This window comes from Clupea harengus, chromosome 4 (assembly GCF_900700415.2).
Source record: "Clupea harengus chromosome 4, Ch_v2.0.2, whole genome shotgun sequence".
Lineage (NCBI taxonomy): Eukaryota > Metazoa > Chordata > Actinopteri > Clupeiformes > Clupeidae > Clupea > Clupea harengus.
In genome coordinates, this window is record NC_045155.1 from 9,486,113 (window position 1) to 9,504,220 (window position 18,108).

The following is an 18,108-nucleotide window of genomic DNA, read 5'->3' on the forward strand; positions in this document are numbered from 1 at the left end:
AGCAATCAAGAATTCTTTCAAGGTTAACTTCTCCTTGTAAAACTGATCAGGTCTAGTCATTAGCATAGGCTTATTTAACAAGTGAAAAAGATCACCAGATAGGATGACATTTGAACAGATAATGCTCAACAAAGTTTTACTGTGAAGCTGGGATCGTAATTAAACATCACAGATAAAGTTAAACGAACTTCTTCGATGAATGCCTGGGTTAAGAGTTTTTAAGAACACATCCCTGCACATAACAGAAGATGATTGATCTTGAACTTACATTTATCTTACATGACAGTTGTTCAAATAAAACAGTTTCATTTTCAAATCTAAAATAGAAATGTAACCTATTTGGTATTTTAAACGCCCCGGCCTAAATACCAGACTACTGCAGTCTGAAATATTTCTTGTTCCACTACATGGTGGGGAGAAAACCCCTGATAATGGCACATTAAACACGTGGACTAACAACAAACCCTACCATGCCATACGCTTATGCAGCACAAGCAGGAATGACGACCGCATAAAGGACCAGCAGCAGTAACGTATTCCCCGCGCAGCATATTGTATAAAGCTAGCTGGTCGTGGGACATGGACTAATGTCTAAAGTGCACAACCTTTGCCGTGGATCACCAAAGGAATAACTTATATCCGAGATAGACGGTCCTGCTGTGTCATTCGAGCATCCGGTTCGCGTTGTTTTATCAAACGTTAGCTAGCAACTGATGGAAACTCGCTGTATCACCTTGTGATGGACGCATCACTTTCTACTGTGTATTGAAGGAATTCATTACAATCGCTTGTTCACCATGAAGGACAGACTCGGCAAACAGAATAAGGTTACGTCGTTGAACACTGTGAGCATGTTTGTTTCATGGATACATTTGCGTTGTTTTGGAAGGGGCTGAGTCACGATACTTCCTGATTGAACCTACCGTTGGCAGGAGGAACTGCGTGGCTAGAAAAAAAAACTGACACGTGGATTTACCATCACTTGTAGGGAAAGGAAAAGAGGTGGCACTCTTGTTGAGCTCGTCTCTAACTTGTGCCACAAGATATGCGTTCTTTTGCTATGTGAAATACTGTTGTGGAAAGTTCAACGGTTTGGAGGGGATGCCACGGAATCATTTAAGAAGAAGCAAAGCATTCATACCCCTTCTCGAAAACTAGCTATCGTTACCTGCGCTGAATCTGAACTGTTGTAGTGGGGGTCGCAAAGAGGAATATTTGTCATTGAATGGCAATTCTACAAAAACATGGAAAGAACTCTAGTCCAGACTTGGCAAGTCTTAAAGAAAACCCTGCCGATAATTTCGGGGCAGCTGGATGTCAGAAGAAGTGGGCAGAGTCAAGTTCAAATTGGTCGAGGTGAGAATTGTTAGCTTGCCTGCTAATTAACTAACTCGCCAATTGCCCATTTCGAATTCCTTAATCTTGTAACGTTATTTTATAGACAAATGTTAATGTTATTATTTTTAAGGGGAGGGTCCAGGTGTTTTAGTTAAGACCAAATATAAGTGCAGTTGCATTGATTTATTCGAGGAAAGCAATTGTGAATTCATCTGAAATAAGCTATATAAGGATGTGGCTTGCCTAACTTGAGACCGAGCTAATATTGTGCCACGTAAATAATAACGTAAGTTGGATTCAAAGTTATTGATAAGATCCAACTGGCAACCTAAGTGTAACCTATAGCCATGAGTTTAGGTTAGAATCCAGTGTTTTGCTTACCAACTGTCAAGGCGAGTATTTGTGATACGATGAGTGGCATGCCGTGCCTCTCAATTTGTCATCTGTTTTCTTCCAGTTGAAGGGAATGCTTGTCCTAAAACTAAAGTTGTTTTAATAATATGTTGTCATGTCGTAAATTATTCAAGTTCTGTGTCAAAATTATTTTGAAATGTGAGTGCGCCATGACACATTTCCTGTGTTTCTGTGAACATGCACATATTCACAAGACAGTAATTTATTAGGCCAACCGCGAGTAGTCTTCTTTGAGTCTCATTTATGGTACAAACCCAGGTCAGACCTCTCAGGACCGAATTCATCAGTGGAGAAAGTGTTCATATAATTTAAGATGTGACATGGGGATAACCTCAATACATTTTAAACCCCTTAAGTGTGCTCAGTCAGAAAGCAGTCTTAATAATCTATTTATCATTCACAGAACTAAGGACTTGTCTGTCCACTTTTTTCACAGCCATGATTATACTCTCCTGTCATACTCTTGAAGGTTGAAAGTATCTTTTGCTGTCTCTTCCCATATCTCTGCCAACAGACCGGTAGCACGAGTATGGACCGTGGTGCTTCTGTTGGGCACCTGCCTGCTATACTGTGCCCGTGTGGCCATGCCAATATGTGCGGTCACCATGGCGGAGCGGTACAAATGGACCAAGAGGGAGTCCGGCATGGTGCTGGGCAGCTTCTTCTGGGGCTACTGCTTTACTCAGGTCATCGGGGGCTACATCAGTGATCGGTGAGGCTATCACAGTGTCTCATGTGAGAATGTGTAAATGTCAGATACAGGTGTTAATGTTATGGGTGTTATAGGTGTAATGTTATTTTTAAGTTAGTGCAGTGTGCCCAAGTTCCTCTTGAAAGAGGTTGCCAGCATATTTTTGAGAAAGGGTGTGGCAGTCAGGGCAGGAAAATTATCACATCAGTCCCTCTGTCTAGTTGGACTTGCCTGTATGCAGGATGTGGCTTAGTCTTCTTGGTCAGCTTTTGACAGCTACAGACTGCATTTGCATTCAACATTTTTTCTTGGCCGTCACAATGCGCTAGTATTTATGAGTAACCCAAGCATTCAAAACAACATGAATACAAGCTTTCGACTGTAGGCCTGCAGGTTTTCAAAAGTTTTTTTTTTTTTTGCTTCTTTCTACCACAGGCTATTGCTTACAGTTGTGAGGTTTTTAACATTATGCTGCATCAAGGTTTTAGTTCATCTTGTTTTTATTAATGCTGACGAGCCAAAATATATTTGTCTTTTTATCAAATTATCAAAGCTAAGCCCAGAGACTGGGAGGGAGTAAAGCGCAAATTTTTAGGTGCTGGTTGAAAAATGCCTAAAGATGTAGATCTGGTCTTGTAAGTCACTTATCTTAGGTTAATGTGTTAATCAGAGATTTTTGGAGAATACACTGTGTTTTAAAGAGAAGGAATGCCTTCAGTCAATAGAACATGCTTAACAACATTCCTCACATCTCTCCTCATGTCTTTTACATTTGTTTTTAAGCTGCTTTATCATTTATTGGGCTAATCCCTTGAACAATTGTGCTCACTGAAAATATGTCAGTGGATAAGTTCAAATACTTGAATGTATTTCAGTCAAAATAAGTATTTTCTCTACTGTGGTCACATAAAAGTGGACTTACTCATTCTGTTATCACAGCAGTGGGCTCTATGCTGCTGTAAGTGGTGAACTTGTTCACCATAGACATCTATCCCCCTTATTTCAGTGTGTGCATGTAGAAATGATAGTCACACATTAGAGTGTTCAAGCGTGTATTTTTCTCCGAGCAGCTACTTTCATGATGACCAAAAATAAGTCAGTTAGGCTAGCATACATGTTCAAAAAGTGTCATTTCACATCTCATGCAATGTGGTAGGCAAGCCTGTTTGATTAGTCCTTATTGTCAGAGAAGAGATATTTTGATTAAACACATAACTTAATTGTAGTGTAACAGCATACATTTTCTGTTAAATAATTGAATAACACCCACTGACAATATTTGAATGTATGCATGTGTTGCCATCTGCCCTCTGATCATGGTGTGTCCCTCTCAGGGTGGGTGGTGAGAAGGTGCTCCTGCTGTCAGCTGCTGCATGGGGGGCCATGACTGCCTTCACCCCAATCCTGGCCCACTTCTGCTCCCAGCCCATTGTCTCCATGACCCTGGCCCGCTTCCTCATGGGACTGCTCCAAGGTGAGGTGGAAATGGCGGGGGAAGGGTGTGAGGTAGGGTGAGATTTGTGAGAAAGGCCATGTATTGGTTTAGGGTGCAGAGCTACATTGTCTGTATTATGGGCACTAGTGGATTTGAGCTTTACCACTAGCTTCAACCTTCACTGAGACATAGGCTATCGTATACAGGCCTGTAACTGCCCTGTGGGTTAACTTCAGAAGATGTCCAGTGTCACTTGGTTGTAATTGTAAACTGTGATTGGCCTAGTTTTTGTTTCCCTCTTTATGTAATCTTGTGTTATAAAATAATCACTGCAGGAATTCTAGCTTCCCAAATCCACTTGAAGAACTCTCCTTGAAGCCCCAGATTAGCTGGTAGTGTTGACTTGTCTGGCAGCAGTACATTAACTCTAGGACCCAGCTAGCAGAAATTAAAATGCAGTCAGAGAGAGAAGGAAATGTGTTTTAAAATAAAGAGTACAATTATTTTAAACTGAGACAATAATGATGTAGTCATTAAAGTAACACTATAGAGTTTCTGGAGCCGCCAGCTAGGGGGCTACTTTCTGCTGGACTATTCAGTAACTTATTTGCTGTCTTGCTTTGTCTTGTGTTGCACTTGCTTGATGTTTGACTGTGTTAGGAAAATTGTTGGCAAGCTAGCCAACATAGCTATCACAAATAACATTGCAAGGAAGCTGACGCGAGAGCGCATATTACTAGCATCAATGTCCAAGCGTGTTATAACAAGCTTGCTTTGTTTATGACAAACTAGCGAGTCAACAACTTTCCTAACACAGTCAAACATCAAGCAAGTGCAACAGGGCTCTGTTTGATACGGCCTGCATTGTTTTTCGTTTTTTACCTTCAGGGCTGCTGGCCTGTTGTGAGGCAGCTGTGCAGGGCTTTTCTTTTATCACATGATGTTGATTGCCTTCAGATTGAGTCAGAGTTGCAGGCACACATGTAAAGCAGAGGAGATGTGTGTAAGCTCTTGAAATCTGAAATGGAGAACAGCCTACCAGATCTGCTCTCTGTACTAAACGTGCTTGTTAAGAGTTCCCAGCATTTCTCAGTAGCGACCGTAATCAAATTGATTAGGTGTAATGAGATGGAGCATTGGTGTTCTTGCCTGCTTTACTGCCTGAGGCGGTATGGCTGTAGTGAATGTGTGTCCTTGTCCTGTGTAGGAGTGCACTACCCCTCGCTGGCCAGTCTGTGCTCTCAGAAGGTGGTGGAGAGTGAGAGGGGCTTCCTCATGAGCACTGTGGGAAGTGGCTCCTACCTGGGGTTCGTCATTCTCACTCATGCTCTCTAACTGTCAACACACACACACACACACACACACAATCTCTCTTTCTTTTTCTTTCTTTCTTTCTTTCTTTCTTTCTTTCTTTTGCTCTCTGTCTCTCTTTCTTTCTTTCTTTCTGTAGTTGCACATGCATAACAAATCTACAGTAACATTGAGTGTGTGCTGAAAATGCGTATCTTCTGAAATTGTTATCTTACAATGTAAAATAGTCCCCTTCAGTGGCTCACTGTGTGATATGACGCTGTCTGGTGATCTGTGCCGTGCAGGACCCTGGTGATTGGAGGGGCAGGTTCACTCATGTTGGATTTGTATGGCTGGGAGAGTGTGTTCTATGTCTCCGGCCTGCTTTCTCTTCTCTGGGCCTACTGCATGTGGAAGTACCTGCTGAAAGGAGAGGGTAAGGACTTTGTGTATGTGTATGCCTGTTTGTATGGGTAAGTCTGATGGCCCAGTGTCTCTAGTTAACAGATGGGGCCCATCCCAACACTTATGCATGTGTTTTTGTGAGTTTGTGTGTTCATGTCGTGCCTTATATTACTGCACAAACGCGCACCAGGTTAAATAGCAATGTCTGTACATTACATACATAGCGACATGCTCTGTTTTTTAGGTGACATGTATGAGCTCATGTAAAAGCTTCCTCTCTGGCTGGTGTATGTGGGTGAGCAGGTTTGTGGAGACTGAGGCTTTCATCGTTGTCTACTCCCTCAGGTCCCATTATCACTCTGGAGTCCCTGGGAACTCGAGGCACCCAGTCCAAACTGTCCCGGAGGAACTGGCTGCGCCTTTTTAAACAGCCTGCAGTGTGGTAAGACGAGGCGTGTGCGCGCGTGTGTGTGTGTGTGTGTGTGTGTGTGTGTGTGTGTGTGTGTGTGTGTGTGTGGTATGGAGGAATACTGCAAGTGATTGCTGAATTTTCAGCAGAAGCACAACCTACAGCCAATAGTAGCACAATACTATGAGCCTGTAGCTTTGATTTACATTTAGTCATTTAGCAGACGCTTTTGTCCAAAGCGACGTACAAGGGAGAGAACAGTCAAGCTAAGAGCAATAAAAAGCATGGTGTAACAATAAATACTACTTTACATGAGAATTAGAAAACAACGACCTAGAAAAAAGGAAAAAGAAGTGCAGGAATGTAACTGCTGAAGTGCAAGTTAAGCGCTAGTCAGGTGCCAGTTAGGAAGGGAGGTGCTCTCTGAAGAGTTGGGTCTTCAAAAGCTCCTTGAAGGTAGAGAGGGACGCCCCTGCTCTGGTAGTACTAGGCAGCTCGTTCCACCAACGTGGAACTACAAATGAGAATAGTCTGGATTGCCGTGCTTGCACAGACGGCAGTGCCAAACGACGCTCACTTGGTTGCATATGTGAACTGCTCTTCTATCAGAAGTTTGTGTAGTTGTTGAAAACACATAGCTAACCATGCAGAGCTCATCCCAGCAGATGTGCATTACTCATAAAGAGGCCCTTATTCTCATGCACTATTTATAGCATCCAGCAGAAATGCTACTGATCTGCTAAGCCTCCAGTGACTGAAGCGGTAGGACTCCCCCTCCCTCCCCGTGAGAATGGCCGCAATGCTTTTTCTGCTGAGCCTGTGCACATTGGACAGACTGTATGTCAGCACTGTATCATGTGGTATGCACTTTACTGTCAGGACGTGCTTTGTAAGAACAAATTGAGTCAGTTATTTAGATGCAGTTCCACATTAGAAGTTCAGGGTCGAAAGCCTATTGTAAATATTTTCAGTCATGCTTGGCTGAGAATAAAGGTAGCTGCCCTTTAGGGTGAATGTGTTTAGTATTGACCTTTGACCTTGCCTCTGTGGTTCTTACTTTTAGTGCTGTCATTGTCACACATCTCTGCACCGCAAGCACTTTCTTCACGCTGTTGTCATGGCTGCCCACCTACTTCAAGGACACTTTCCCAGATGCCAAGGTTACCATAAAACTTATCACCTGATTATGAGCACAATGGTTTACTTAAAAAAATCATAATTATAATAATTATATTTCTTTAAATATGTGTAGTTACTAAGTATGGTACATCTTACAGTATAGAGTGCCCAGTGTTGGAGGGTTGGACTACCAAATGTGAGCAGTGGTAGAGATAATGAAGTCATGATTACTGTGATTGGGGTTACACCTTGAGGCATTTGTGTGTGTGTGTTTGTCTTCAGGGCTGGGTGTTTAATGTGGTCCCATGGTTTGTGGCCATTCCCTCTTCGCTATTCAGTGGCTGCCTTTCGGATCACCTCATCAGCCAAGGTGTGTCCTCCAGTTCCTTTTTCTGCCTGCCTTTCTGTGTCTGTCTCTCACTCTCATCCGTCTGTCTATTTCATTGTTGGGCTGCTTGTTCTGTGCCCTCCCATCTGTTTCCTCTCTGTCCTCCTGCCTGTTTACCTGTTTAGTACTTGCTTCTGTCTGTCCTGCTCACTCTCTCTCTCTCTCTCTCTCTCTCTCTCTCTCTCTCTCTCGCTCTCTCTCTCTCTCTCTCTCTCTCTCTCTCGTTTTCTACTCATCTGTGTTTTACTAGTACATTAGGGGATTTCCCCTACTGGCAGCAGTGTAAATTACTTTATGGGTGGTTGGCCCTCAGTTGTACTGAGATATAATGGTAATTAGAGTGGGAGTATCTCCCTTTTGTGGACTTCTATCAAATGTAACTGTGTTATGGTCCATTACCTATTAACTGTCCCATAAACAGTAGGCCTGCACAGCTTTAACAGTCCCATAAAAGCTGCTGAGACTGAGTTTTACTGAGCTCTCCTCTTTCTTTCTCCCTCTCCTCTTTCAGGCTTTGACACCGCCTCAGTCAGGAAGCTGATGCAGGTAAGCCTGGATTGCGGATGTGTATAAGAGGTACTGTCACTGGGTAGAAGAGGTCCAGACAGACCAGCTTTCATAGCCGTCTCCCATTTGTCTGTCTTCCCCACCCAGTTCTTTTCCATGGGTGTCTCCAGCGTGTTTACCCTGCTCCTGTGTGGCACCACCACCTTCCCCACAGCCGTGGCATTCGTGTCGGCCACCATGGGCTTCACCACCTTCAGCCACAGGTACACCCACACCCCCTGCACCCGTATGACGCAGCACTCGGATTAGCAGTTAGACTGAGACGGAGAATCACAATGCATCACCAATGCAAACAGAAGCTGTAGGTACACTGCCAGAAGAATTTGATAAAGAGGGACCAACGGTATTGTGCGTCTTCATCCATTCATACTTCATAGCTTGAAGTATGTGACCTAGAAGACATTCAGCTTAAGTCTCACCTATGGCAGACTGACTGTATAGATTAAAGCTGTCAGCTTTTAGAGTGCATTGTAATGACAAGGAGGCAATGAAATGGCTGAAGGGACGCCTTTTTGCAGAGGCAGCATGGTTTTAGTGTACAAATGGAAATGCTGTCTGTTTGCAAAATACTCACTCTTTCTCTGGATGTTATCAGCGATGATGTATATTAATAATCCCTCTCCCTCCCTCTCTTTCCCCCGGTGCATCCCTCAATCCCTTGCTCCGTGCTCCAGTGGGGTGTCGGTGAACGTTCAGGATCTGGCCCCATCTTGTGCGGGAGCTCTTTTTGGTGAGTTGGTGCCATCTGTGAGGCACATGTTCCCCTCGAGCACACGCTCCCACTCAAGCAACCCACCCCCCCACCCTCTGAACAAGGCTGCCTTTGTATGTTCCTTATCCTGCGCTTTTCATCATCGCTCCTCTGGCTGGCTTGAAATGCCTGTCTAAATATGACTCCCTCACTGTTTGTATTCCTCTATCTCTTTTAGGTGTGATGAATACCTGTGGTGCGTTTTCAGGTAAGAGCCAATCAGCCGAGGAGGTGCGGCGCCAGACGTGCCGTGTCACGGACGTGTATCGTGGTAGTCATAGCGCTAGAGAACAAAGGGAGGTCACTTCATTTCCATTTCCTCCGGCTGAAAGATTCTCCAGTGCCGATAAAAAAAAAAAACAGAATGATTTCACTCGGATGAAAAATTAAAAGAGTCTGAAGGAGCACATGGCTGTCTGTGGGAAAGCCACCTTTCCACCAAACAGCCTTTTCTCACGAATATTTAATTAAAGCAATTTCCAAAACTGAGTTAAATAAACTGATTCGATTTGGGCTACAGTGACGAATGCATCAGAGATTTAATTTTGAGCTTTCATGTGGGAAGCACTCAACAGAATCTCGCTTTACTTTGTGTGTGTGTGTCGTATTCCGTATGTACTGTGTGTGTGTGTGTCGTATTCTGTATGTAATATGTGTGCGTCTGTCTTTTGATGTGTATGCGTGTGTGTGTTCCTGTTTCTACTTATTTTCATAATAGTATAACACCATGAGCCTATGCCTAGGTATTCCATCAGTATTCCCCTCTCTGTTTCTGTTGATGACATCACTCCCTCTTCTTTGCTGAACTCAGTCTGTTTTTTTTTTTTAATCTCCTCAGGGGTCATCATGGTGTATTTGGCAGGGTATCTGATCGAGTCCACAGGCTCCTGGTCATCAGTCTTCATGCTCATCACGGTAGTGAACCTCCTGGGCCTTGCCATCTTCCTGGCTTTCGCCGAGGCACGGCGGGTTGACATAGATGGAGCCAAGCCCCGGTACCACAACATCCACATCTGACCTGAGGGCCAGGCAGGATCCATGGGTAGGACCCCCCCCCCCACAGCCAGGGGAGGTCACAGAAGACAACGCTGGGTATTTGTGGGATCTGTTAAGTTTTTTTTCCCCCAAGAGCGCTAGATGGCAGCACTGGGAGGGACCCAAGAACTGCTGTGGTAACAGTTCACATAATGTTTTTTTTTTTTTTTTTTTGTTTTTTTTTTTTTTTTTGTTAGACACACACATCAGTACATCTTTCTTTGTAATTTTCAGGAAACGAAAGACAATGCTAAATGTAATTCCGTTTAAACCTAGTGTTAAACCTAGCCAAGTGCTGTCTGTTTAGATGGGCTTGGTTGAGGTAAATAGAGTTCAGAGCTGGGTAAAGTAGATCAGAGGGACTCGAATGTGCCACCATTTCAGACTCCAAGAGTCGTTTTAGTAGACAGTCCCCTCAGAACCCCAAATGCACTCATGCACACGCACACGCAGTAGACAGTCCCCTCAGATCCCCAGATGCACTCATGCACACGCACACGCACAAACACACAAACACTCACACACACAACTCGCATGTACAAACAAACCACATACACCTGTGATCCAGTGATGAGCATTTGATCTAAAAAGCTCTATCACCCACACACATCATCACATACTTTTTGTTACTTAATTTATTGCAATATTTTAAGGTAAGATTTAGGAATGAACAGATTTCATTAATAATAATTCATTATAACATATCTATGAACTTAATTACTATACTTTAGATTGTTCTTAGGATTCATTATTATATCAGATAATCATCACAAGTGATTTTATTATGATTACAATTGCATGATATTCACAAATACCTCAATTATATAATTATCATTAACATGAATGATTTTGTAATGATTTAATAAGAGAAACATTTTTCTTTTCTAAGACCACAAAGTCTGCACATTTATGTTTATGTTTTTGTGTGAGTCAATGTAAAATTGTTTACAAAGCGCACACTTACAAGAAGTTTGTGTTTGTTTGTGTGGATTTGAAAGCAGGAGGCCTGATATTTCACCCTGGCAGCAGTGGCCTAGGATTATTCCCTGGCCTAATGAGGCCTCTATCTGGAACTCTCTTTTCAATGAGGAAAGGTCACAGTTGTGTTTCACAATGTGATTCTTCAGTTAGCTATAACTGTGGTCAAAATGGACTGAATGGTTGTTCAGTTGTCAGCCAGTTCATGAAAGATACATAAGCATCTCCTTTCATTAGACATCTGGTCATTGGTCGGCCATCTTATGAGTTAATTTTCGTCAGAGAGTAATGTCGCCTTTTCAAATAATGGCCTTTTGAATGCAGTGGATTTGGGGGGTGGGCTGGGGTGGGGTGGTAAGGCAGTGAGCTGAATGTGAAGAGCTTCGGTATTTAGCTTTACACCAGAGCCTGGAGTTGTTGGCTGCCTTTATTAGAGTGAGTGGGATTGAAGTGATTTTTCAGGACCAGCTTATGCAGTGCAGCGACTGTTGACATGTCCAGAGGGTGGAATGGTCGAGTTATAGAAGTGGAGTGCAGATTCTGTCTGTTGGATAAATAATGGTTTGTCCCAGTAGCATCTGTTGTATAGGCAGTAGGCTTTGTTAACTCGGTTAAGAGAAAGGATCCCCAGAGGGATTGTGCGTTCCATTATTTGAGTTGTGATTTTTTATTTTTTTTTTTTACCAAAATATATGTATTCCAAATCAATGTATTTATTTTGAGTTAAGTTAGAGAAGAAATTTATATATATATATTTATGGTCAAATCCAAAGGTGTCAATCAGAACAGTAAAACGTTTTTCTTTCTTCTGGTGTTTTGTTTAGCCTTCAGCATCTAATACTTTCTAGCATTCCTAATCAGATGATCAGAGATTTGAGGCCAGTATATTACATGGCTGAATGTTCCGTTTTTGCCTGATTTCAGTATCATTGTTTTTGTATCCCTTAGAGCCTCTTGTTCAGTTGTGTAACATTTTACATACATGTTAATTCACATGGCACATACCTATTGCACCAAAAGCTGTCTGTTTGTAGAATATTGTAAAGCAAAGCTATTTAAGGTCATGAACAGATTGGCCAGCTGACCAAAGAGTTACTGAGTTACTCAAGAAAAGGGGGGAAAACAAAGATGGTCTGTAATCTCACAGAGGAGTCTCTATACAACCTGAACTGTAACATCTATAGTGAACTGAAATCCTAGTTCCTGTCTCGGTTAAGTAGACCGTATCAAAGGTTATGGGGAGCAGTGTAGCACGATCCATGTTGAAAACCTTGTTTGCCATTGGCGCCATTTTGGCCACGTCAGCTTTGGCATTTTAATAGAATGGGAGAGTTCAGTGAATGTTTTTTTACAGAGCCTTAAAAAGCGCAAGACACTGGACACCTCATCAAATAATTACAGATTTCATTTATTCTCAGATATATCTCTCACATTCAGTTTTCACTTTGCCATGCTCTGTTATATTTAAACTCACTTGTTGATGCTTTGATCTGGCTCTTAATTGCCCTCTGCACTTCTGCTGTCACTCTAAAGGTCAGCATATCGGAGGACTGAAGTAGAGGTCACTTAGTTTAACATTGCATTATGGAGTCCTCTCTGTTACAGTGTAAATGATCCAATAGTGAGACAGGAGACTCATTTCAGAAATCAAACTAAGAAGGCTCAAGGGTCATTCCATGTCAAATCAACCAGGGGATCCTACCTCAAAATTTTAAATAGGTACAGCCTCAAGTGTTACATTATTTATGCACTAAATTGTGTTCTGTATGGGAATTGAGTGGAAATGTGTTCAATTTTTGATTGTTGAAAATAAGCTAAATTTGACATTTTCATTCTGGAGCCCTCTTTACAGGCCAGTCTCTGCCAGATTAAATCACCTATTGCCTTGAAACGGCACAGGTGCCCACTGAAGCTTTTTTTTTTACAGCACAAGACGATATTAATTGGATATATTTAAACATTTCTGAACCAACTAAAGATCTGTCACAATGTGTTTTTGAGTGGCTGTATGTGACCCAAATCCCAGTATACCAAACTGACTGGAAGCTTGTAGACCAAGTACATATCTGTCCCTGTATGCAAAATGATAGGTATACAACATTTTGTATACATCATAAGTTGAATTGACATGAAATGACCCTCAGGGGGGTTTCGTGGCACTTGCCACCCCTACACAGTAAATGCCTATACTCACCCATGCGTGCGCACACTCACGTGGTAGACTGTGCTAGATTTCTATATAGATTACATGTAAATGTCTATGTACATTTATTGATAGTACTGACATATAGGGTGCTATTTGAGGTATTTTAGACTTAGGATAACCACCAATATTGTTCTACACATAAACCTAATGACTGATGGCAAATAGAAATACTCTTGACCAATTCTTTGTATAATTATTTTCACATCTTCAGAACTGTGCTGTTTTCAGACCATTTGGATCTTCCTTTTTTGCCATATGGAATTTTTGCCTATTCTTTTCATCTGTCTGTGAGTCTGGTTGTATGTTTAAAATGTCTTTGATTTAAAAACATTCCATTCCATGTGGATACTTGTGAGATCTTATGCCCAGTCTGAAGGCCTTTGATATGCACTGTATCACAGTTTAACACATGGCCATTCTGCAGAGCCAAGTTATGTTCAGCTATGTAAAGAATAAGTGCTTATTTGTATTTGTTTAAAAATATTGTGAATGTGATGCATAGAATTATTCTGAAGATGTATATAAAAAGAAATGCAGTATTTCATTGCTTTGGAGGGAGAAATATGTATTTGTATACATATTTTGAATTTTCAATAAATAATATCTATATTTTATCAGCTGTAAAGCATTGTTTTATTTGTGAAAACATGTACCGGTATGCAAAAAAGACAGTTCTGAAAATCCTGTTAAGTGAACACTGCACGTGTGGCACTCAGCTGCTGCCACTGAGGGGCAGTATAACGCTATAAATTAGAATGAGCGGAAGACCGGCCATTATAACTTAAGAATGAAGCTGCTCAGAAATTAGCAACAAACCCTGTGAGAGAAGAGAAGCCCGTCATGCACTTCCAGTTAGAGAGGCAGCCAGTCATGGACTTGAAAGTATGAAGGAATGCTTGCTTTCACAAGGAACTGGAAGGGCAAACATTTTCTTCTTCTCATTTCTTCCTCTTCTCACTCTCACTCTTTACATCTTTTATATATTTTCTTCCACCTTGATTTGTCCATGATCTGAAAATGTCCATCCTTGCCAAAGGTGCAGCCGACCCCCATGCTGCAGGTATAATGCATGTGGATGCATGGTGTCTTAAGTGCAGGCAATACACTTTACAGGGATGAGTTCACGTTATTCAAATACTCCTTATTATCTCTACAAACATGCTATGAAATGGGCCACTAACTCTGGCTGGCCATTTACATTGTAGTCCAATAGCAACTCAGTGAGGACAGTGCTGCCATACTGCAATTACCGTGCAGTCGTGCTGTTGCCATAACACTAGATGGAGATCAGCTGCAGGTCTCCCCTATTCGCTCCTCTGAGATGCCCAGATACCCAGCCTCCCAAGGATGTATGGGGTGGCACCATATGGCAGGAAGCTGTGTGCCATGTTGGTGAGCTGGCACTGCCCGAGTGTGCCAACGGCCAGGCGTCAGTCACCCCTCTCACGGGACCAGCTCAGGTTACCATAGAGACAGATGGCGATGCCCGTTGTCGTGGCAGCGGGGACTGGAGCGAGAGCAGGACCCCGTACCGGACAGGAGCGGCTAGTGCCAAGGGGCCGAGACGAGGTGTGTTCTGTCTCCAAACATACAGCAGAACATGCAGGGAGGAGTGTGTCACACTGGGGAACATCATGCACTTCAGGGGAAAGAGACTTACCCATGAATGGTTATATTCTAAGAATGAATTATAGCCATTTCCGCGTGTGTGTGTGTGTGTGCGCGCGCGTGTTCAAATATTAATAACAAGTGGATATTTCAGTGTATTTTCTTGTATACTATCTGTGTGATGGTGTGTGTGTATGACAGTTGTTTAGCAGGTTGGAGGAAGAGCTAATAAGATGGTTTGCATTTCAGAGTGTCTGTCTGGTTGTCTCTGTGTGTGTCGTTTTATATCTATGTGTGTACGTGTTTGTGTGTGCGTGCCCTAGGCCTATCAGTGGATAGGAACAGTAGCTGGGAGTGGAGGTGAGGGACTGAGGGCTGGGCCCCAGCAGGAGCGGTCAGCCCTTCTCCACTGGACTTCTGTCCCACTGTCTGTGGGGTGAGTTCAACAGACACACACACACACACGCACACACACACACACACACATACGATAAATTGCATGTGCATAGAGCCAAGTACATGCCATAGAAACTATGCAAAATCAATAACATTATTATGGTTATGTTATGTATTCATGTGATATGTGTAAAGGTAGTATTCAGCAGTGATATGGACTGTACTAACAGTCATTTACAATACTGAACTGACAAAGGCGCATAAGGACTCTTGAGAGGGCATACACAGATACACAAAGATATGACTAAAAGCCAAGGCAGGTGGAGAATAATCTCACAAACACACAAGCATGGAGCAACAGAAGGTGTGAGTGAGCCAGAGGAGAAAAAAGGGGGGGGGGGGTGTTGGGCAGGAGGGAGGATGTGGTTGGATTTTTCAAGTGGCCTGAAGGAGAGCAAGCTGGTATCCTCATCACCATACATACGTCACCACTGACCACTCTCAACCTCAATCAGCCCTGCATCTTTTCTCCCCACAGCTGCGTCTTGCCACCCTCTCCAACCCACCGCATCCTTCTCTCAGTGTCTGTCTCTCTGTTCTGTCCATTCCCTCACTCCTCTTTTCGCTCTTGGACATGAACACAATTGTTTTTGAACAACAACCTCCTCAGGCGAGTCGTGGTCTAATCATGTTAATATCCAGGCTGAATGACAGACAGCAGACAACATCCAGATCTCTGTTGACAGACACGTGTTAGTAAAGGGGGACTGAGGTATGTGGTAGCTATATGCATTTAATTGTTGTGTCCCTGCAGCAGTCCAGTTAAATCAATCAGGCGAGTGCACACAGCACAGGAGTATAAACATATTCTGGGAGTATCACCTCTCCTGTTCAAATGCAGGGGCTGTCAAACATACTGATAGTTAGTAGTCTACAGACCCTACACTGCAAGTTTATACACGTGTTGGACAGCGTGAGCGGGATTTTACTTCACTTCTAACATTGGCCACTTAAACCCAGTAATGCTGGGCCAAAAGGATTGATATAGTGTAGCAGGCTATATGCTTACATTTGATGTGGGCACCACACTACTGACGCTACAGTCTTAACCTTACATTTTTAGCACCTAAACTTAAACCAACACTTACACATAAATCCCTGGGGCAGATGGCAGGGTATGGTTAGAGGCCTTATTAACATTGATCTATCCTTGCCGTCTGTAGAAGCTAAATGTTGTGGTATATCTGGGTGTGAAGATGCAGGCCATCACAGCCTACCGTGGGGCGCCAATAACTAAATTTCCGATAGGTTGCGGCTGCTAAGGGCTTAATTAACTGGGGTGGGAAATGAGAGGGGAGCCTCCTTCGTGTTATTGGTTTTCAGCAAGGCATAGTTGTAAAGAGCCCTGTCGGAGACACGGGTGAATGAAATAGTCCCTTTAATTAGTAATTAACATCAAACTAATGACAATGTCACCGTGTCACAGTCTCAACCAAGGTCCTCTCCTCGATAGCAGCACCCCCTCCTCAAGAGATCCTATTCAGCATGCTAATTATGTGAGCACGCACGTCAGTGTTAGTATTCATAAAACCTTTCTGAAGGATCGTTACTCCTAAACGAAAAGAGGCTACCATCTCAAACTTTGTGTAAATTACGAATTTAATACTCCGTTGAATTGTGAATTTAAAAAAGCACTTTAAGTGCCTTTCTCTCCTGTCTCCTGTCTTGGTTACACCTGCTATTAACAGTTGACAGAACAGAGGAAAGTACTTTGACATTGGTCGGAGACACCATGAAAACCATAGGTTATGTACCAACCTGCCAACAAACTTGTGCAGTAGCCTAACCTTATACCTTATACTTCTATTTCATATACAATGAATATAAAATACTGACTGAATATAATGAAAGTGGAACACAGTGAGGTAGAAAAGGTATAGGCCACAAAACACATTGAGTGGATAAATTCATGTTAATAAATATAAAACGCAGCTAGCCTAATAGAACAGAATTTCTATTAAAATGTGTGTGTTGTAAGTCACATCCATCCACACAATTGTTGTGTCAATCTGGCCTGTCAAGGCAAAGGCCTTGGGCTGGAAGTGACTTTTCCCTGACTAAAGGAGGGTTGCTTTAGCCTGCCTTTCCCTGCGGAGTGGCTCGAGTCCTGCTAACAGCCGTTTATCTCTTGTTGCCTGCCCTGAGCCGCACACGCCCAGCCAGATATGTTGATTTCTGTCAATTAAACACCATCAGCTGTTTGCCTCCTGCTAAGCATATGGCCAGTGTTAAATCTGAAGTACAGCAGCGGAGCGGGCAGCAAGAGGGGCAACATTTTAATGGAATCCTCTGGGACCGGACCCCACACCTGTGCACACAATGCCACTATATCAGCACGCACATGGCCATTATAGAGGGGAGGGGGGGTCTCAATGATAATCTGTGCTTCACCTCCAAGCCTCTCTAGCTGAGTGCTTGAAGCCTTTCTTTGCAAAGGGCTCAGACCACTTAATATGACAGGGCATGTAGTCACTTTTCCATCCGGTTAAAATGGCCAGTTTGTGTTGGTCATTGTGGAAGAGTGAGATGGGTGAGGTGGGTGTGTTTTGACTCAAATGGGTGAGGTTACAGTGAGAAAGTTCTCCTAGTCTGATTCAGACTGCTCAGTTGACTCAGGATATGGACTGTGTGCCCCCATCCTCTTTCTGCGAGAGTGTGATCATGGGGCACATGGAAGAAACCCTTTAATAGGCTGAAATCTTTACCTTAGCATTTTTTGGCACCATGTTTTATTCTTATTGTCCATTGCTAAAAGCTATCAAGCAGGTTCCCTCACACAAGAGCTTCAAAATAACATCAGAAATATATATAAAATAACTACTGGTTTGTTACCCCGGCAACAGTTCGTTGACATTGGATGCTTTTGTTTGTTCTCGCGCAGACAACAAGAACACATTCTATGTTCATCACCGCGACAGGCACCGTGTCCCCCGCAGCCAAAACGCAAACACATCTCTTCTCATTCCACTCTACCACAAGATGACCCAGGACAAGCCCCCCCACCATAACCCACACATG

At 42.9% G+C, this 18,108-nt stretch overlaps 1 protein-coding gene across 1 annotated transcript; it reads left to right on the forward strand.

The window, feature by feature from the left end:
- Positions 1 to 325: 325 nt before the first annotated feature.
- Positions 326 to 13,640, forward strand: slc17a9b (solute carrier family 17 member 9b). The gene is made up of 13 exons (XM_012835003.3): positions 326 to 1,356; positions 2,267 to 2,464; positions 3,778 to 3,917; positions 5,086 to 5,185; positions 5,474 to 5,604; positions 5,919 to 6,015; positions 7,046 to 7,142; positions 7,384 to 7,471; positions 8,001 to 8,035; positions 8,144 to 8,259; positions 8,731 to 8,786; positions 8,986 to 9,015; positions 9,646 to 13,640. Exons 1-13 carry the CDS (start codon positions 1,226 to 1,228, stop codon positions 9,822 to 9,824), a joined length of 1,398 nt encoding a protein of 465 aa, XP_012690457.1. The 5' UTR covers positions 326 to 1,225; the 3' UTR covers positions 9,825 to 13,640.
- The last annotated feature ends 4,468 nt before the right edge of the window (positions 13,641 to 18,108 follow it).